This window comes from Lithobates pipiens, unplaced genomic scaffold (genome assembly GCF_037356315.1).
Source record: "Lithobates pipiens isolate NorthernLeopardFrog02 unplaced genomic scaffold, aLitPip1_a1.2 Scaffold_16, whole genome shotgun sequence".
Classification (NCBI taxonomy): Eukaryota; Metazoa; Chordata; class Amphibia; order Anura; family Ranidae; genus Lithobates; species Lithobates pipiens.
In genome coordinates, this window is record NW_027507748.1 from 577,299,042 (window position 1) to 577,321,823 (window position 22,782).

The window sequence follows — 22,782 nt, forward strand, 5'->3', positions numbered from 1 at the left end:
AATCTACACCTTTCTTAAAACAATTTACTGAGCTGCACAGTCACAGTACTAGCTCATGAGGGAGACTAGTCCACATTTTCAGAGCTCTTACTGTGAAGAAACCTTTCCATATTTGGAGATGAAATCTCTTTTCCTCCAGACGTAGAGTGCCCCCTTGTCCTATGTGATGACCTTAAAGTGAATAACTCAACACGAGTTCACTATCTAGACCACTTATGTATTTATACCTGTTAATCATATCCCTTCTTAATGTCTTCTTCTCAAGAGAGAATACATTTACACAGTTTAAATCTATATTGACTGGTCACAAAGAATACATTTCTATGTACGAGCTCAATACACTAAATAACAAAGATATGAATAGCTGAGATCTGGGAATATAAAATGTGAATCACCTTTAATAAATCTCTTAAAATCAAGCAATTGTGCACATTAATTTAGCAAACACACTGAGCAATTAGCACATTTAACAATAACTAAGACATATAGTAATAATATATAAAATGTCAGAAAATAGTCTTAAAGCATCTACGAGCCTCCAAGCCACCAATATCGTGCTATTTTATATAACATAAGCGCACCTTGAAATTATGCAAAAAACTTTATGTGATTCAGCAATCATAAATAAAACCGCATAAGAACTCCAGATGAACAGATCTCTTCCCAAATCAGGTGTGGACCCAGAAAGAGCATTAGTCACACTGTAATAAAGAAAGTGCACAGTGCCACCATATCCTTGGTGAGATATATCTTAGGCAGTAAGTTATGAAATCGGGCACAATCAATGAATGGACATGTGATACCAAAGGTCCATAGAAAGTTGTAACTGGTTGGTCAAGCATAGCATTCTAATGATGCAGAGAAACAGCCTGGCTGTGTTCATTCCCCAAGTAACAAATGATAAATAGGAAATATATGCTGTAGATATGATGAAAAGCAACAGTGTGTTCAAAGGAATGATGCATTCATAAACAATACCAACAATCTCCACAGAGGTGGCATGCACAGTTCCACAATCACTAATTAGCCATCTGGTAACGAGGTCCAAGCAAGCTAAAAATGGGGTGCCCCCTAAAAATAAAAAATAAAAGTCAGCAGCTACAAATACTGCAGCTGCTGATTTTTAATAATCAGACATTTACCGGTCCCAGGGTCCAGCGATGCAGAAAAACGAAGCCCCCCCTCGTTCCCCGCTCCGCTCGCAGCACCGGCATTCTTACTGTGGGCACCCGGCTGTGGCACCCACTGCACATGCGCGAGCGGCGTGATACGCCACACAGGCATCTGGGACACGTGACAGGTCCCAGATGACTGTGCGGTGCTGAGGGGAAGTGATGTCACCAGCCTGGGCAATGAAGGAGGCAGACTACGAGGGACCCCCTAGCAACAGGCATTTAGAGGTAAGTAAAAAAAATAAAAATTCCAATTATTTTTTTTACAATTTTTTTATGAATTTTAAGCATTTTTTTTTTTTTTGGTGGGAACACCACTTTAAAAAGGCATAGTTCACCTTTACAAATAAAATAAATAAAAAATGTCTATGCAGCTAAGGTGTGTTTGTAGATAAAAACAGATTGTGCAGGTTTGATCAAAGTTGGATATGACCTTGAAAGGTGTAGGCCATTTTTGTACATCCCAAAGCCTGACTGAAATATTCCTGGATATGGCATCTTCTTATCCTGCCTTGTTATTAGAAAGTTGCTAAGGCACCCCCAGTCGATTAAAACTGCTTTGCATGTGCTCTCTCTCCCCTGTCACAGTAGCTCTGAGGACACAGTAGACTACACCTGTGTGGGGGCATTGGGAGTTTGTCTCTGGTGATGGTGAGGATGAACAATAACGGCTGGCAGTGTCTTAGCAAAATCCTAACTAGGCAGAATAGGATGGTGCCATCTCTCCCAAAACATCTGGGAGTTTTTCAGTCTTTTTTGGGAGATATGTAAATGGCCTATGCCCATAGCATACTATGCCCATAGCAACATTATCCAACTTTAGTCCAACTTTAATCAACAAAAGAAGAAGGAATTGACTTCGTAGGTCTGATAAAAAACATTTTGTGTACAAACTTTATTATAGAAAAATATATTGACATAGACAAGTATAAAAACACATATATCAATGGCTGTGAGCTAAAATTATCACTGACCAGCAAGTGGTCTATAATCCTGAATGAACTGCATATTATCATTAACATCTGTTTGCCTGGATATTGTTGCACATATTTTTGTATGTACATGTGTAATGTTGTGTTTTTTTATTAGATATGATAAGCTCCAGAAGAAGTGCATCGCTGCGCGAAAGTAGTCAAGCACAGATTGAACGAATACCGGGCAGAACTGACATACCCTGAGTTGGCTTTTGTTGACCCCTTATTACTTTCGTTAGGACTGTACCTGTTCAGGTCTCCTATTGTGTTACCATATTGGGGCACTTACCAATCTAGGGATGTTATGGCTCTAAACAGCCTTGTTCATTTAGTCTCAGAGGATTATAGACCACTTGCTGGTCAGTGATAATTTTAGCTCACAACCATTGATGTGTTTTTATACTTGTCTATGTGAATATCTTTTGCTAGCATAAAGTTTGTACACACATTTTTTTAACCGTGCCTATAAAGTCCATTCCTTCTTCTTTTGTTTGATTGTTTTTGATAACCTATAGGACTTGGCATAGTGCACCTTTCTGCTGTCCACAGTACCACCCTTTGAGGGCAGCCCTTATCTAGTTATTAATGTTAGTCCAACTTTAGTCATAGCTGCACAGTTTGTTTTTATCTACACTCATTCCTTACCTGCATAGGCAGTTTTGTGGTAATGCTGAACTAACCCTTTAAAGGATAACTAAACCTAAGAACAATAAAAAAAAAATGCTAAATATTGCAGCTTACAGTGGTGGCTGCATTTGTGTCCTTTTTTTTTTTTTTATTTTTTTTTTTTTTTACACAATATAGTTTTTAGCAAATACAGAAAATACCTGTTGATCTTGAGTGAAATACTGTGTCCTTGTCACTTCCTGTGAGCTGCACCGAAGAATATCTTCCTTCCTAGTTACCTTCTGTAAACTGCCAATCCCATATGTAATTGAGATCAAGAGATGAGAACATGTTTGTAGTTTACATCAGGAGAGCAGCCTAGGGTGACAACAATGGCTTCCTCCATAGATACAGTGGAGGAGTGACATGGCCACCTAGGGACTGGAAGTGTCTGTGGAATTACTGGGTCAAAATAAAGGGGGAAAAAAATGAAAAAAGAAAACAAATGCATTCACCACTCCAAGGACTAGTATGCTGCAATATATAAAATAAATTTTTGGTTTTGAGTTTAGATACACACAAAAACAAGGGATAAAATACAGTACATGCAGTGGCGATGCATCCATTAAGGGCATACGGGCACCACCCCCTCTGTCCAGCCACCCTCTCTGTGTAGTATGGATAGATTTATGCATTACATGAATCTATAAATGGGCGCTGTGACCAGCCCCTATTTAGGCATCCCTCCCCTTTTCAGATGCCAGACACCTGAATTACAGTGGTGGTGGGGGGCTTCAAAAAAGGTGAACTGCGAGCACAAACCATTGTGCTCGCAGTCCACCCAGGTGTATTACCAAAGCAAATGAATATTTGTTTTGCTAACACAAAACTGTCATTCAGCCAATCAGGAGGCGTGGATGAAATACCGGTCACCTGATTGGCTGAAGGCAGAGGCGATCCCATTGACCGCCTAGCAGAACAGGAAGAAGACACACACAAAGGACACAGGAGCCATAACCGCGCTACCTGTTCCACAGCTTGCCGCCTGACCCGCCACCACGATGGGGTAAGTGCCGGGTAGACAGTGAGTGGGTGATTGGGGGGGGGGGGCGGGGTTGCATATTATTGGCACAGAGGTTGCAATTGATGGGGCACAGTTGACTGGATTTGCTGGCACAGTGGTTGCATATTATGGGCACAGAGGCTGCAATTGATGGGGTAATGTTGGCTGCATTTGCTGGGCACAGTGGCTGCATATTATGGGTTGAGGCTGCAATTGATGGGGCACAGTTGGCTGCATTTCCTGGGCATAGTGGCTGCATATTATGGGCATAGAGGCTGCAAATGATAGGGCACAGTTAGCTGCATTTGATGGGCACAGAGGCTGCATATGATGGGCACAGAGGCAGCATATTATGGACACAGTTTGCTGCACATGATGGGCACAGGTGGCTTTATATGATGGGCACAGTTGGCTGCATATGATGGGCACAGTTGGCTGCATATTATGGGCACAGTTGGCTGAATTTTCTGGGCACAGAGGCTGCATATGATGGACACAGTGGCTGCATATGATGGGCACAGTGGCTGTATATGATGGGCAGATTTGGCTGCATTTGCTGAACACAGAGGCTACATATAATGGGCATAGTGGCTGTATATGATGGGCAGACTAGCTGCATATGATGGGCACAGTGGCTGCATATGATGGGCACAGTGGCTGCATTTGATTGCACAGTGGTTGCAATTGATGCTTTTGTTTCAGTATTTTTCAAAAATTTTCAGTTCGTTTGCGCCCCCCAAAAAATTTTGAGCATCAGCCGCCAGAGTACATGTTGTGTTTAAAATAGGCTTTGGGTCATTTGGAATAGAGTTTTGAGAGCTACAGTCTATATTTGCAAAGTATAATAATATATGAAAACTAATTTGATTTCAGTTTGATTTCTGATTGATATAATAGGTAACTGCACTTTTCACTGTTATCATACTCTACATTGCCGTAGAGATGCCTGAATACTTTTACTTTAATATACAGTAGCCTTCAGCACAGATCACAAAGCATATTACTATGAGAAAATTACTTTTCTAAAGTGTTATTCCCCAGTAATGAAAATAAATTTCACCTATTAAAGGAGCTTTAAAAGTAAACAATGGTGCATTACAGTTTTATAATGCAAGTAAGTAAATAAATACACTATGGTCCTTGCAAAAAGGTAGGAAAAATAGGACAATTATTCAGATCATGGAGGCATACACCTACAAAGTTACACATAACAGCACACATATACTGCAGATCATTACAGTCATTCATTACACCATTTTGGATTCAATGTTTTTATATTCAATCAGAGTAGGTGGTTTATAAATACAATGCTGTCGGTCAATATTTAATCAGTTTCACAAAGCTATCTAATATCCAGCGTGATAGGGGAGCTGGATATAATGGACATATGTTTCCTTTTCTTTAGTCATAGGTCAGCATTGCCACTTGCATTATCTTGATTTATTGGATTTTTCAAAGACATGGTAAAGGAATTTCTACCTAACAGTGACTACATATGCCAGTATGCAGCAAACGTACAGTCTATGTAAGCCTGAAAAAAAACTCATTTTTAATAAGGTAGCATACCAGTTCTCAGATGTGGTGGCTGAATTGTTTTTTTTTTTTTTTTTTGTCTTTTTCCTTTTTACTCAGTGACTCTGCCAGAAACACACCTAGGCTAAGTTCACAAGGGTAGCCAAGGGGGGTAACAGACAGGTGGTTGATCCATGTTTTACAGTACCAACAACCCATGATGACCACTCAAGTTCTGTTACTGAAGCTGTGATGCTACTTGATATGGCAATTTGAACTCAGCATTTTAAATCTGACGGGTCTGTGATACTCGCTCATTGAAGTCAATGGGAGCACACTGCAACCATGTGCCAAATGCGGCTATGGTGGTGGAGGGCTGGGATCAATGTAAAATCTCCATTGAGATTTTCTTTAAAGTCTGGCAGATTGGAGATGATAGTATTGTCTCCTGAATGCCTGTAACTGTCTCCAAACTACCTCTAAAAATGAAAGCTCACCATGGATTGCTTTTCATTTCAGAGGGGCAGTAGAGCATGTTGCCTATGTGAATGAGCCATTAGGTGGCCCATACATTGATCTTTTTTTTTTTTTCTTCAACCAAAGAGTTGAACCAAAAAATTATCTAATTACCCCATCCACGCAATCAATGTGGATGGGGCAATGCTTCTCTCTGTGGTATTGCATTCTGAGAGCAGAAAGCCTTCTTTGCTGTCTTGTTACAGTGATCAAGGTTGCCGACTATAGCTGGCAGCACTGATCATTCAGAAAAAACCTGACAAGCCTGTCCATATATGGATTGATATTCAGCCAGTCCCTGCTGAACCAGCCAACTTTTGATCCATGTATGGATGGCTTTAAGTTCAAGGGTGGCAATGCTCACCTACTCCATTTTATCTATGAAGGAGCAGTATTGTCATCCTAGGCTGCTCTCCTGATTTGGACTTCAAACACATCCTCCTCTCCATCTCTCTTACATGTGGGCAGAAGGATTTGTAGATTACAGAAAATAGCATAAAAGGAAGATAAAATTAAATCTGAAACAATGTTATCTCACAGGGAAGTACACATATTGTGCATTTCTGGTAAGATCAGGAGATATTTCCCATACTTGCAGAAAATGCTTGAAAAAAAGAAAACTGGTAAGCTGCAATATGTTACATTTTTGTTCCTAACTTTAGATACAGTGCATCTGGAAAGTAGTCACAGTGCTTCAAGTTTCCTACATTTTCTTATGTTACAGCCTTATTCCAAAATTGATTAAATTCATTATTTTCCCTTAAAATTCTACTAACAATACCCCATGTTGACAACATGAAAAGAAGTTTGTTTGAAATCTTTGCAATGTTATTAAAAAACAAAACCAAAAAATAAAATAAAAAAATCACATGTACATAAGTATTCATAGCCTTTCGCCATGACACTCAAAATTGAGCTCAGGTGCATCCTGTTTCCACTGATCATCTGTGAGATGTTTTTACAATTTTATTGGAGTCCACCTGTGGTAAATTCAGTTGATTGGACATGATTTGGAAAGGCACAAACCTGTCTATATAAGATCCCACAGTGAATAGTGCATGTCAGAGCACAAACCAAGCCATTAAGTCCAATTTTCTGTAGACCTCAGAGACAGGATTGTATCGAGGAACAGATCTGGGGAAGGGTACAGAAAAATGTCTGCAGCATTGAAGGTCTCAATGAGCACAGTGGCCTCAATCACCCATAAATGGAAGATGTTTGTAACCACCAGAACTCTTCCTAGAGCGAGCCGCCTGGCGAAACTGAGCAATCGGTATTGTAGAGTGGCCAGATGGAAGCCACTCCTCAGTAAAAGGCACATGACAGCCTTCCTGGAATTTGCAAAAGGCACCTGAAGAACTCTAAGACCATGAGAAACAAAATTCTCTGGTCTGATGAAACAAAGATTGAACTCTTCGGCCTGAAAGGCAAGCGTCATGTGTGGAGGAAACCAGGCACCTCTGATCAATACCATCTCTACAGTGAAGCATGGTGGCAGCAGCATCACGCTGTGGGGATGTTTTTCAGCAGCAGGAACTGGGAGACTAGCTTGGATTGAGGGAAAGATGAATGCAGGAACATCCTTGATGAAAACCTGCTCCAGAGCACTCTGGACCTCAGACTGGGGCGAAGGTTCATCTTTCAACAGGACAATGACCCTAAGCGCACAGCCAGTATAACAAAGGAGTGGCTACAGAACTACTTGGAATGTCCTTGAGTGGCCCAGCCAGAGCCCAGACTTGAACCCAATTGAACATCCCTGGGGAGATCTGAAAATGGCTGTGCACCTGAAGGAGCTTGAGAGGTCCCACAAAGAATGGGAGAAACTGCACAATAATAGGTGTGCCAAGCTTATAGCATCATACTCAAAAAGACTTTAGGCTGTACTTGGTGCCAAAGGTGCTTCAACAAAGTATTGAGCAAAGGCTGTGAATGCTTGTGATTTTTTTGTTTTTATTAATTTTGCAAAGATTTTAAATAAACGTCTTTCATGTTGTCATTATGAGGTAGTGTTTGTAGAATTTTGAGGAAAATAATGAATTTAATACATTTTGAAATAAGGCTGTAACATAACAAAATGTGTAAAAAGTGAAGCGCTGTGAATACTTTCCAGATGCACTGTACACTTTAATGTATATGTATACTTTTAGATAAAGGGGCGGGGGGGCTTAGAACACCTGTTCATTTTTTTGTATTGTGGTCTGTCTGGAGGCGATTATCCACCCTTTTTGTCCAGGTGACTGGGAAAGGAAGTGGTGGGAAATCCAAAACTGCATGTACATTGATCTTGTGTGAATTAACCAGCTGTTGTGAGAATCAGGCAAGATCAAATGTTCTTAGGTTATTGTCTTTTCTGGATAAATATTTTCAAAATGTGAGTGTGGTTAAAAAAACACAAATATCAGCAAAAGGGACATGCCATGCCATTAATGTGTGTTTCTTATGCTCCTGGTTACCCTGACATTTTCTTCCATCGATCCCTACCCTTTACCCCACTGCAGTAATCTTCTGGTGTGGCGGGGATAACAAAACAGAGGGAGCTGTCATTTGCACTCATAAAGAGTGCCCAGCTATGAACTCCCTTTACACTCAGCTCTGCCATTCTTAGAAGCTGTACTACAATTTCTATGAATGAAACAGGATCTATGAATGAAGGACAATCAGATGATTGAAAGGTCTTACCCCTTCAACAATAAATCGTGTTTCCTTCATAAACGCTGTAGTACTGGCTTCTACGAATGGAGATCCTGGTCGAAAGGGCGGGCATAATCAGACTCTCCCGATGAGTCCAAATGACAGCTCCCTCACATTGGTGGGGGTGGGGGGGGAATTGATGGAAAATGTCAAGAAAACCTGGAGCCAGCAGCACAAGGGACACAGCTCATTAATATTAAGTTGTGTCCCTTGTGCTGATTTTTGTGTTTTGTATTTTGAATACACTTAGGCTTTAAGAATATAAAGAACAAAACCAATACTGTTGTACGACTGTATTTTCTGTCTATGTTTGGTTTGTACCACATATGTTTTGCAATAAAAACTTATTTGATTTAAAAAAAAAGAATATAAAGAACATTTACTCTCATTACAGATTAAATGAGCAGGAGAATACAACAAATACAAAGTGTCAATTCCAATAACATTAATATTACTATGTTGCAAATGGATACATTAGTGTCTATTGGTGCTAATGTTTTTCTTTGGCAGTTAGAAACAATGTTGCAAAACAGAGAAAGTAAAAATACTCAGTGCTCTGATGATCTGTGAAGCCTCCAAGGCTCCTTTCACACAGGTGATGACAACAGCTGAAAAACGATCTGATAAGAAGGTCCATGCATTCACACTATGAACAGGCAGGTGTACATGGACTTCTATCCCTTTACACCCACCTACCTCTGGGTCTGAACTAGTCTGCTAAAGAAAAAAAAAAAGAAGGGGATCTGTCCTCTTCCATTTAAGGCAGATCGGATTGGAGGGTAGTCTGATTTAAACAGACAGTGGAGTCTGCCCATAGGTCAGTGCGGGCTCTGTACTTGTTCAATCTGCAGAAACTGAGCAGACATGGATGGCAGCCGGTAAAACTCTATGGGAGGCTGAAAGCTACTGTGCCTGGATGGTGTACCAAGTTTAGGGTAGTATGCGCCCAGGGAGGAATGCAAGCTGTGTGCATGAGACCTAACTCTGCATGGACTGTCAGAGAAATGGGTTTTGAAGAACAAGTTCACTTTTTTTAAAAGCATCCACCCCCTTCCCTTTCCCTAATAATAGAATAAACTGTAACATCCTCCACCTCCCCACAGGTCCTTACTCGCCTCCCACATTGTCTGCAGCTCAGTTAGTAATGCATACTAAACAGCATGGGGGGAGGAATATCCACGGTTAGCTATTGTGTCAATGTACACACGACTGCTTGAATACCATAGCACTGCCTTTGAATAACTGCATCTGGCAGGATCCTGTCACTGTTTAGCTGATCATTTCCACCCAGTTCAGTCGATTTTGAAATCGACTTTTGATTAGCCAGGTAGTTCCATTAGGGTCATCCGTGGTTTGAATTTTAGCCTGAGCTGCAAACACTTGAGCACTAAATTCCATATATTCCTGCATATAATCCTGCTCCTGCAATATGGGTATGCCCTATTCAAGTCTATAGTATGTGTGTGCAGGTGGCCAAGGACTAGATTTCTATTTGCTGAGCTGCAGACAGAAGTTTTTTTTTTTTTTTTTAAATCATTAACTTGTCCTTTAAACCAAGGGTCCCCTGTTGATGACTGGGCTGCACATTGAGCGGTGAGCAGTGACTGTGGTCCGCACAAGGCTATCACGCACTGCGGTCCCTGCTCACCAGCTGCTGTGTGGCCATGCCCGTGTGTCCTCCTCTGACTCCTCTGCCCACCCGGCCAATAATGTCATCCTATCAGCAGGGCAGAGGGGGAAGGAGGAGCTGCAGATTGGAATGGAGAGCTCCTCCAGCCCCCTGCCCTGCTGATAGGATGACATCATCAGGCCAGTGGGGGAGATGAGAGAGGACACATGGACTGAGAACGGACTCTGCTCTGCCAATGGTAGAGTCTTAAATAGCGGAGGCAGAGATTCAAATGGGGAGAGAGCAAGGGGGACAGACTGCAGGGGCACTGTAAAGGAGGCACTGTAATGTAAAGGGGGCACTGGCATTCCCCTTTATATCACAGTGCCCCTTTTACATCACAGCCCCTCTTTACAGAGCATCCAACGCACTATCTACAGCTATTTTTTTATTATTTTTTTTGTTCACATGCCTGATGAAGAGGGCCTGCATGGCTCCGAAACGTTGCAATTTGCTGTAACAATGTGATCGCCGATTAAAGCTTAGGACCCATTTTGGAAATCCTCGGTGTGCTGGTGACATTCTTTTGCCCCTCCCCCTTTACAGAGCAGTCCTCTTTACATCACAGTGCCCCTTTTACAGAGCAGTCATGTTGCATGTAAAGAGGCACTGTGATGTAAAGGGGACTTTTCTGTAAAGGGGGAACTTTAATGTAAAGGGGAGCTGTGATGTGAAGGGGAACTGAGGACACTGATATAAACGGGGGTTGTGCAGTAAAGGGTGGTTGTGATGTAAAGGGGGGGCTGAGGACAGACTCTGTGAATATCCCATCCACCAACCAGTCCACCAAATACACCTCACCCCGGTCCCTTGGAAAATTGGCTGCCATGAAAGCAGTCCCTGGTCCAAAAAATTGTTAAATAACTTCCCTCCCTCTTCAACACTATAATAAAAATACATACTTTTCAACTAATAATGAAGAGACAATGTAATAAATACAGTATACACACAAATATATATATCATACACACACACTCTGTAACAAATATATATATATATATATATATATATATATATATATATATATATATATATATATATATATATATTTATATATTTATATATATATACATGTAGATTGACTGATTGTTTTGGGTGGACATATAATTGTTTGCTGAGAGAACGCTGCATATTTGAATGTAGGGGTTAATCAGAATCTCACACAGGAGGTTGCCATGGTGATGTTAGCATTAATGCACTGCCATTGCTGCGTTCCCTTTCCTCCTAAGGCACAAAAAACAAATTTGGCTAAGCGCAGCAGACTGCTGGAACATTACAGGTGAGAACCTCCTGTGGATATCTGGGTAAACCTTTTTGTTTTGTAGTGTGATGAGTGCTTTGTTGTCGTTGAACGCTTTTGCTTTGCAGGCGTAATGGAAATCACGGTCTCTCGGCAAAGATGGGATTCCTATGGGTGGTCTGCGCATGTGGGGAGGGGAAGTCCCTTAACCCTTCATACACCGGTTACTCACAGAGCTCGTAGTTTGACCCACATCTTCTTGCTGGGAGCCGATTTTAGCTCGAAGGGAGACGTGCATGCCTCCAGCAGATCTTTGTCTACACTGGGGGCCTCCATTATGCCTGTAAAAAAAAAAAAAAGAAAAAAAAATGTTGGTGAGACGACAAACGTTTATGACATCGATCAAGTCTGGAAGAAACTTCAATGGACGCTGTAAGGTTAAACAATTCTCCAATCTGACAAGCCCTTCAGCTATGACAGTATTGATTTTATCTGTAATGGTCTGCTTACAGTATCTGTTCAGCTGAGGCCGTGCTTCCATTTAACTGATATTAAACACATTTGACGGACACGAGGAGGCAGAATCATGCCTCAGAAATGGTGCATACTTTCTATAGGCACCTCAGTGGTACAGAGGGATGTACAATACACTACAGGCAACACACAACATACCATAGGGAGCAGGATCAGTCTCTAACTGTCAGGACTGTGCCAGCAAGGAAGGGGTTCATGTAAATTATCTTTCCTCTCACATTTTCTGTGGTCGTCCCTGTGTCCTTCAGGGAAATCAGTCCATTCTCCTTGCGCCGTTATGTCTAAATGTGGGCAGCGGGAGGGGGGGACTAATAACAGCGGCAATGGCATGAAGCAGGACGCCTGCCCCTTCTGCAGAGGGATCTGCACGCGTGTAAGTGAGCGAGACAGAGTGTGTTATACCTCTAAGCTGAGCGAGAACCTCCCCCCAGTGACTCTAACAGGTTAACTGATTGTGCACAGATTATTCCCAACCTCTCTATAAGTCATCTTCGCAACAGGATCTGTATATGATTTTTCAACCAGAGCCGCCAACCTCAGGGGTGCCCCATGCATCTGTCATGGCAATGTGACATGTCATATAAGAACAGATAATACGATGATCGCTATAAACCTGCATTGCACCAAGACCACTGCACTCCACAGAGAGAATAAATTGTGTTGTCTACAATTGACATCATGGGTATGTGTTATATAAGAAGGATATTCACTTAATAACCTACACTGGTATGTATAACAGACAATAACATTATTTGCATAATGAAATGTAAAATTGTGCGTTTTGTTTTTTATCATTTGCACAGCGCACACAAGGCAAATGACCTGTAGGTACATGATGTGTATGTATATATAGGTCTCTAAATCACAGATAACAATGTGGCTTTCAATGGGTTGCTAAGCAACAGCCTGAAAACACACGTCCAACCATTTAAGAGAAGGGCATCTAATATACTTTGCATTTGCATTCTATTGAGGAATTATAAAATTGCCAGAAACATACAAGACTGCATGCTGATCAATGCAAAGCTCTTAGCACTCATTCAGACATTGGCATCCTGGTGCGTTGTGTTAACAAATGTGATTTAACACGTGTTTTTTTGTTTTTTTTTACGCTTTATTGTGCATTGCATTAAGGCAGCCTATTTAAATGGCTGGTATGTTACCAAAAAATGTGCATGCACTATTTTAGGCAAGACAGTGCTCCTCAATGCACAGTACTGCAATGTATGTGTGCTGGATCTTCATTGAAAATGAATGGGACTACAATGTGCCAACACATGTAACATGTGATGCATTACCCTTCATTGGGGTGTGCTGTAACACCAGTGCATTGAAGCTACATTGCCTTAGTGCATTGGAGTGCCATTTAAAATGATAGGCACTGTAACACACCAATGCACGTATCATGTGTTAATGCGCATTGCAGTGGAAAAGTGTATTTTGCCCATTACAGCTCATTAAAAAATTGTAAAAAAATAAATAAAGGTCTGCAAAAAAAACAATCCCATGGAACAAATAACTATGCACATCTGAACTATTTAAAAGTGGAAGTAAATTCCCTTGCTTGATATTTACCCATAGGTAAGCCTATATAAAGGCTTCCAGTAAATATCTCTTAAACTTGCACCGTTTAGGAGATATTTACTTGCGAAGCTGCCAGTGATGTCCCCGCTGCATGCGCTCTGAAGGAACAACATGCTGGGGATGCCATTCTTTCAGAATCCTGTGCCATAAACAGTGGCTTGTCCAATCAAAGGACCGGAGCTCATCAACCCAAAAGGAAGACTGGGTGAAGATGGAAGCCCTGTCAGCGGTGACAGCACGCCACTGGAGGGCTTCATTTTAGGGTAAGTTTCACCTGCCTTGCAGGTTTAACCACCTTAATACCAGGCACTTAACCACTTTAAGACCGGACCATTTTGCTGGTAAATGACCAGAGGTCTTTTTACACTTTGGCACTGCGCTGCTTTAACTGGTAATTGCGCGGTCATGCAATGTTGTACCCAAACGAAATTTGCGTCCTTTTCTTCCCACAAATAGAGCTTTCTTTTAAAGGTATTTGACTGATTCTGCGATTTTTATTTTTTGCGATATAAACGTAAAAAGACCGCAAATTTTGAAAAAAAATGATATTTTCTACTTTTTGTTATTAGAAAAATCCAATAAACTCAATTTTAGTCATACATTTAGGCCAAAATGTATTCAGCCACATGTCTTTGGTAAAAAAAAAGTCAATAATTGTATATTTATTGGTTTGCGCAAAAGTTGTCACATCTACAAACTAAGGTACGTTTTCTGGAATTTACGCAGCTTTTATTTTATGACTGCCTATCTCATTTCTTGAGGTGCTAAAATGGCAGGGCAGTACAAAACCCCCCCAAATGACCCCATTTTGGAAAGTAGACACCCTAAGGAAATTGATAAGAGGCATGTTGAGCCCATTGAATATTTTATTTTTTTGCCGCAAGCGATTGAATAATGACAAAAAAAAAATTTTTTTTTTTTTTTTACACAAAGTTGTCACTAAATGATATATTGCTCACACATGCCATGGTTATATGTGGAATTGTACCCCAAAATACATTCTGCTGCTTCTCCTGAGTACGGGGATACCACATGTGGTCGACTTTTTGGAAGCCTAGCCGCGTACGGGGCCCCGAAAGCCAAGCACCGCCTTCAGGATTTCTAAGGGCATACATATGTCATTTTACTCCTCACTACCTATCACAGTTTTGAAGGCCATAAAATGCCAAGATGGCACAAAACCCCCACAAATGACCCCATTTTAGAAAGTAGACACCCCAAGCTATTTGCTGAGAGGCATGTTGAGTCCATGGAATATTTTATATTTTGCCACAAGTTGCGGGAAAATGACAAACTTTATAAATTTTTCACAAAGTTGTCACTAAATGATATATTGCTCACACATGCTATGGGCATATGTGAAATTACACCCCAAAATAAATTCTGCTGCTTCTCCTGAGTACGGGGATACCACATATGTGGGACTTTTTGGGAGCCTAGCCGCGTACGGGGCCCCGAAAACCAAGCACCGCCTTCAGGCTTTCTAAGGGCATACATTTTTAATTTCACGCCTCACTACCTATTACAGTTTTGAAGGCCATAAAATGCCAAGATGGCACAAAACCCCCACAAATGACCCCATTTTAGAAAGTAGACACCCCAAGCTATTTGCTGAGAGGCATGTTGAGTCCATGGAATATTTTATATTTTGCCGCAAGTTGCGGGAAAGTTACAAACTTTTTTTTTTTTATTTTTTTTTTTCACAAAGTTGTCACTAAATGATATATTGCTCACGCATGCCATGGGCATATGTGAAATTACACCCCAAAATAAATTCTGCTGCTTCTCCTGAGTACGGGGATACCACATATGTGGGACTTTTTGGGAGCCTAGCTGCGTACGGGGCCCCAAAAGCCAAGAACCGCCTTCAGGCTTTCTAAGGGCGTAAATCTTTGATTTCACGCCTCACTACCTATTACAGTTTTGAAGGCCATAAAATGCCAAGATGGCACAAAACCCCCACAAATGACCCCATTTTAGAAAGTAGACACCCCAAGCTATTTGCTGAGAGGCATGTTGAGTCCATGGAATATTTTATATTTTGCCGCAAGTTGCGGGAAAATTACAAACTTTTTTTTTTTTATTTTTTTTTCACAAAGTTGTCACTAAATGATATATTAGTCACGCATGCCATGGGCATATGTAAAATGACACCCCAAAATAAATTCTGCTGCTTCTCCTGAGTACAGGGATACCACATGTGTGGGATTTTTTGGGAGCCTAGGTGCGTACGGGGCCCCGAAAGCCAAGAACCGCCTTCAGGCTTTCTAAGGGCGTAAATCTTTGATTTCACTTCTCACTACCTATTACAGTTTTGAAGGCCATAAAATGCCAAGATGGCACAAAACCCCCACAAATGACCCCATTTTAGAAAGTAGACACCCCAAGCTATTTGCTGAGAGGCATGTTGAGTCCATGGAATATTTTATATTTTGCCACAAGTTGCGGGAAAATTACAAACTTTTATTTTTTTTTATTTTTTTTTCACAAAGTTGTCACTAAATGATATATTGCTCACACATGCCAGGGACATATGTGAAATGACACCCCAAAATAAATTCTGCTGCTTCTCCTGAGTACGGGGATACCACATATGTGGGACTTTTTGGGAGCCTAGTCGCGTACGGGGCCCCGAAAACCAAGAACCGCCTTCAGGATTTCTAAGGGGGTAAATTTTTGATTTTACACCTCACTACCTATCACAGTTTTGAAGGCCATAAAATGCCAAAATAGCACAAAACCCCCCAAAATGACCCCATTTTGGAAAGTAGACACCCCAAGCTATTTGCCGAGAGGCATGGTGAGTATTTTGCAGCTCTCATTTGTTTTTGAAAATGAAGAAAAAAAAAAATAATGTATATTTTTTTTCTTTTTTTCAATTTTCAAAACTTTGTGACAAAAATGAAGGTCTGCAAAATACTAACCATACCTCTCGGCAAATAGCTTGGGGTGTCTCCTTTCCAAAATGGGGTCACTTGGGGGGATTTTGTGCTATCTGGGCATTCCATGGCCTCCGAAACTGTGATAGGCAGTGAGGAATGAAATCTAAAATTTACACCCTTAGAAATCCTGAAGGTGGTGCTTGGATTTTGGGGTACCGTACGCGGTTAGGCTCCCAAAAGGTCTCACACTTGTGGTATCCCCGTACTCAGGAGAAGCAACAGAATGTATTTTGGGGTGTAATTTTACATATAACCATGGCATGTTTGAGCAATATATCATTTAATGACAACTTTGTGCAAAAAAAAAATAAAAAATAATAATAATGTATTTTTTCCACAACTTTTGTCAAAATATAAAATATTCCATGGACTCGACATGCCTCTCAGCAAATAGCTTGGGGTGTCTACTTTCTAAAATGGGGTCATTTGGGGGGGTTTTGAACTGTCCTGGCATTTTATGCACAACATTTAGAAGCTTATGTCACACATCACCCACTCTTCTAACCACTTGAAGAAAAAGCCCTTTCTGACACTTTTTGTTTACATGAAAAAATATTTTTTTTTGCAAGAAAATTACTTTGAACCCCCAAACATGAAGTGTTTTTTTAAAGCAAAAGCCCTACCGATTAAAATGGTGGGTTTTTCATTTTTTTTTTTCACACGGTATTTGCGCAGCGATTTTTCAAACGCATTTTTGGGGGAAAAAACACACTTTTTTTTATTTTAATGCACTAAAAATCACTATATTGCCCAAATGTTTGATGAAATAAAAAATATGATCTTAGGCCGAGTACATGGATACCAAACATGACATGCTTTAAAATTGCGCAGAAACGTGCAGCGGCGACAAACTACGTACATTTTTAAAAGCCTTTAAATGCCTTTACAGGTGACCACTTTAGATTTACGGAGGAGGTCTACTGCTAAAATTAGTACCCTCGATCTGACCTTCGTGGTGATACCTCACATGCATGGTGCAATTGCTGTTTACATATGCCACCAGACCAACGCTTGCGTTCCACGTTGCGCCTTAGCAGGGGGGTACAGGGGTGTTTTTTTTTATTAATTTTTTTTTTATTATTTATTTTGCTTTTTTATTTTATTTTTAAACTGTTCCTTTCATTTATATATATTTTTTTATGATTTTTATTGTTATCTCAGGGAATGTAAATATCCCCTATGATTGCAATAGATAGTGACAGGTACTCTTTTTTTTTAAAATTAGGGTCTATCAGACCCTAGATCTCTCCTCTGTCCTCAAAGCATCTGACCACACCAAGATCGGTGTGATAAAATGCTTTCCCAATTTCCCAATGGCGCTGTTTACATCCCGCAAAATCTAAGTCATGAAATGTTTGTAGCTTCCGGTGTCTTAGGCCATAGAGATGATTGGAGCCATTCTGGTCTCTGATCAGCTCTATGGTCAGCTGGCGGAACCACCGGCTGCATTCTCAGGTTCCCTGTTGGGACAGGAGAGCCTGAGAAAACCATGGAAGATGGTGCGGGGGGGGGGGACATTCCCTCCCACTGCTTGTAAAAGTAGTCTAGAGGCTAATTAGCCGCTAGGATTACTTTTACATAAAAGCCGACCGCTGGCTGAAAAGAATGATACCAAGATGATACCTAAACCTGCAGGCATCATTCTGGTATAAGCACTCAAAGTCCCGCAACATACCAGTATGTTGCTGGAACTGGTTGGGCATATATTGTAATTTTTTTTTCATGCAGCCTGTGGGCTGAACGAAAAAAAAATATTGATCGGTGGGTATGCCCACCATTAGATACCACCCTTCATCCACCCACTTTCTAATGGTGGGCATACATGCACCATTTATATATGCCGAAGCATGGGGGCATCCTCCCGCAAAAGGTAGGAGCAGATCGCTCCTCCACCCCTTATGCCCCCATGCTTCGGCATATATGCTCTTTTTTAACTGTGGTGGTGAAATCACCCCCGACAGTGCTAGAGTCGCGGCTTTATGTATCATGGGAGCAAACGCTGTTGCTGTCAAGATAAATAAATCCGCTCTGCAGCAGAATGGCGTACCTGCTAAGCAAATGATGGTTAACAATAAAACAAAGTAACATTACAGTATAACAGTAGGACTTACCATACCTGCAAAGCAAATACAAAAAAAATCGCAAAAAATAACACATTTAACACAATCTGTGCCTAAAATATATATATGCCGAAGCATGGGGGCATCCTCCCGCAAAAGGTAGGAGCAGATCGCTCCTCCACCCCTTATGCCCCCATGCTTCGGCATATATGCTCTTTTTTTAACTGTGGTGGTGAAATCACCTCCGACAGCGCTGGAGTCGTGGCTTTACGTATCGTGGGAGCAAACGCTGTTGCTGTCAAGATAAATAAATCCACGCTACAGCTGAATGGCGTACCTGAAAACAAAAAATGGTTAACAATAAAACATTGCAGAATAGAATACAGTACAAAGGAGCAGAACAATAGAGAGAGAATAGAGAGAGAGAGAACAATAAAACGACAACTATTTTTGGTTTTTTTATTTTATATTTTTTTTGGTTTTTTGTTTTTTTTACTTTTTTTTTTTTTTTTTTTTAAACACTTTTTTATGTAACTTTAACACTTCTGTTGTAACGGTTCCAGCGGTTTGGGTCTCTCAAAATGCGATGGCATCTTGGGAGACCCTGTGAACGTGTGCCTAGCCTGTGCAATGCTGTACCCTACTCTAAAACTCAACTAGTTCATGGTAGCGTTCAAAACATTCACCAATGCAAAGACCAGGCTGGTCAGGACAGCGGGGACAACAATAACGGGTGTCACGCCTAAATCCGCGCTTACTGCAGACACGACATTTTCTTTGGGGGGCTCGTTGGGTAGGGGTACTCGGGAGGACATAAATATAATGCCTCTCATGCAGCCGGCTTACTGCATCTGGTAGGGGAAGGTGAGGTGGAGCACCGTCTGGATACAGAAGGGCTCTGACGATATCCTCCTGGAATTTGAGGAAGGATCCAGTCCGTCCTGAAGCTTTGTGTAGTACATAAGCATTCAGTATAGCCAATTGGAATAAATAAACAGACACTTTTTTGTACCAGCGTCTGGCCTTACGGGCAACTAGATACGGCGCCAACAACTGGTCATTGAGGTCCACCCCTCCCATGTTAAGGTTATATTTGTGGACACAGAGGGGTTTCTCCACAATACCAGTCGCCGTAGAAATTTGGACCGTCGTGTCTGCATGAAGGGAGGTAAGAACGAAAACATTCTTATTATCCCTCCACTTCATAGCGAGCAAATTATTACTGCGCAAGCAGGCTCTCTCCCCCAGCCTAAGAGGGGACTCTACAAGCCGCTGGGGAAAGCCCCGGCGATTAGGTCGCACGGTGCCACATGCTCCAATCTGCTGATCAAACAAGTGACTAAACAGTGGCACGCTTGTGTAATAATTGTCCACGTACAAGTGGTACCCCTTTCCGAATAAGGGTGACACCATGTCCCACACTATCTTGCCAGCGCTTCCTATGTAATCAGGGCAGTTCTCCGGCTCTACGTGACTATCTTTACCCTCATAAACCATGAAACTACGTGTATAGCCTGTGGCCCTGTCACAGAGCTTATACATCTTGACCCCGTATCTGGAACGCTTGTTGGGGACGTATTGTTTGAATGACAAGCGACCAGAAAACTTAATCAGGGACTCATCAACGCAGACAACTTGATGGGGAGTAAACATGTCTGCAAAACGTTGGTTGAAGTGGTTTATGAGGGGCCGAATTTTGTAGAGCCGATCGTATTCAGGGTCTCCACGAGGACGACAGAGTTCATTGTCGCTGAAGTGCATGAACCGCAAAATCATCTCGTATCGTGCCCTGGACATGGAAGCAGAGAACACGCGCATATGGTGAATTGGGTCAGTGGACCAATATGACCGCAATTCACTCTTTTTGGTTATGCCCATGTTGAGGGAGAGGCCCAGAAAGGTTTTAAATTCGGAAACCGTAACTGGTTTCCATTGTCTGGCAAGGGCGGACTGGGGAATAGTGGCGATGTGTTGAGCAGCGTACAAATTGGTTTGGTCCACAATAGATCTATAGAGATCTTCGGTGAAAAACAGTGAGTAAAAGTCAAGTGTCGTAAAATCAACTGTTTCCACGTTAATGCCAGGTTGGCCAGTGAATGGGGGAAGTACGGGTTCTGCAGAAGATGTGGGCACCCAAATAGGATTGGCGAATTCTGCAGGAAGGGCACTATGGGTACGACGGGCCTGTCTTTGTCTTCTTCTTGGTGGCAGCGGGACACTACTTGTGCTTGCCACCCTGCCAGCTTGAACTGCACTTATGGGACTCGCCACGTCACCACGTGTTACTGCAGTGCTGGATGTACGTCCAGGGTGTACTAGGCCGCTGGTGCTTGCCAGTTCACCAGAAGGTTGAGCGGATCTAGTACGTCTCTGCTCCATACGAGTGACCTGCGGTTCCTGCACCTCAACAACAGAATACATACGGGATTGGGCACACCTGTTCTTAGCAGCGGCCTCATCTCCGTCGTCAGAGCTATCTGTCATGGAGCCGCTGTCCTCTACAGGATCGTATTCTGAGCCTGAATCTGACAGATGAGTGACGTCCTCTTCACTATCTGTCATGCTCAGAAACGTGTAGGCCTCTTCACTAGTGTACCTTCGCCTTGCCATTTTGGGCTCTAAATTTAGGGGTACACTAGTGAGACTCACAGGTAAAAAAGCACCTAGCCTGTCAGCGACTGTTTCAAAACGCTACAAAAAAAACTGTTAGCGATCGCAGGGATCAAGCCTGACTCTGCGAACGCTGCAGTTATGTGTGTTGTGTTTTGTAAGTGACAGTGATCGATCGATACTGCACTTGGGTGGGCTGGGCTGGGCTTGGCGGAGGGGCTAAACGCAGGTGCTAGCGGGTATCTGGGCTGATCCCGCTAACAATGCGTTTTGGGAAACCTAAAATGAAGGCAACGCTAATATAGATCTGATCAGATACTATATTACTAAAGGGAGGTGTATGCTTTGCGCGTGGGTGTTAGCGGTACTGGCACTAACCTGACGCTGGGGCGACGCAGGCCTTATCTGACCCTCAAACTTATATCACCCGCCGGGTGATCAGGGGGTTAAACCTTTATTAGGTAATAAATGGCGGGTGCCCTGAAACAAAAAAAAAATAACTAACCAACCAGCGTCACCTGTAACAGTTATATGGTGATCACTGGTGAAAGGGTTAACTGGGGGGCAATCAGGGGGCTATGCGGTAGTATATGGGGGTCCCTGACGCTATAAAAAGCTGCGGCGAACCTAAATACTTACCTGCCTAACTAGCGTCACCTGTGACACTAATACAGCGATCAGAAAAAAATCGCTTATTAGTGACACTGGCGACGGGGGGTGATCACGGGGTTAAACCTTTATTGGGGGGGTTAGGGGGGCACCCTAGAGCTAAAGGGGGCTAACCCTAACTGCCCTAACAGTTATTACAGTCACAAATGACACCAATGCAAAAAAAAAAAAAAAAAAAAAAAAATAATAAAAAATGCACTTGGTGTCACTGTGACTGGGGGGGCAGGGGTGATTGGGGGGGTGATTGGGGGGTGATCAGGGGGGTGAAAAGTGTGCCTGGCGTGTTCTACTGTTAGTGTAGTGTTAGGTGCAACTCACCGATCTTCTCTCCTCCGTGCCGGAACGAAAAAGACCGACACGAGGAGAGATTACATCATTTCCTCTGCCTGTGTTTACAATACAGGAGAGGAAGTGATGTCACCGAGGATTTTCATTCGTCGGGAGCGATCGCGAGGGGGTGGCCATGAATGAATGGCCGTCCCCTCATCCCTGATCTCTCCCGAACGAATGCCGACCGCCGCAGGCACCGGGGGGGGGCCCGATCGGGCCCCCCACCCGCGGGCAGGCATGGACTTATATATACGCCAATATGCCTGCCCGTGCCATTCTGCCGACGTATATCGTCGTGCGGCGGTCGGCAAGTGGTTAAACACCTTCCTGCCCAGACCAATTTTGAGCTTTCAGCACTGTTGCACTTTGAATGACAATTGCGCGGTCATGCTACACTGTACCCAAATGAAAATTTTGCACGTTTTTCCCACAAATAGAGCTTTCTTTTGGTGGTATTTGATCACCTCTACAGTTTTTATTTTTTGCTAAACAAATAAAAAAAGAGCGAAAATTTTGAAAAATTTTTTTTTTTGTTTCAGTTTCAAAACTTTGTAAATAAGTAAGTTTTCTCCTTCACTGATGGGCACTGATGGGGCTACACTGACGG

The 22,782-nt window shown here is 42.2% G+C and overlaps 1 protein-coding gene across 4 annotated transcripts in view; it reads right to left on the minus strand.

The window, feature by feature from the left end:
* Positions 1–22,782, minus strand: part of PDE1B (phosphodiesterase 1B) — a 513,717-nt gene that overhangs the window by 461,179 nt on the left and 29,756 nt on the right. For 3 of the 4 annotated variants that reach the window (XM_077483777.1, XM_077483773.1, XM_077483774.1), the window contains exon 2: positions 11,679–11,787. In XM_077483777.1, the coding sequence (XP_077339903.1) occupies positions 11,679–11,787 (109 nt within the window). Of the gene's footprint in view, positions 1–11,678; positions 11,788–12,118; positions 12,347–22,782 lie in introns of those variants that run through there. The other variant, XM_077483776.1, reaches the window with a different exon arrangement.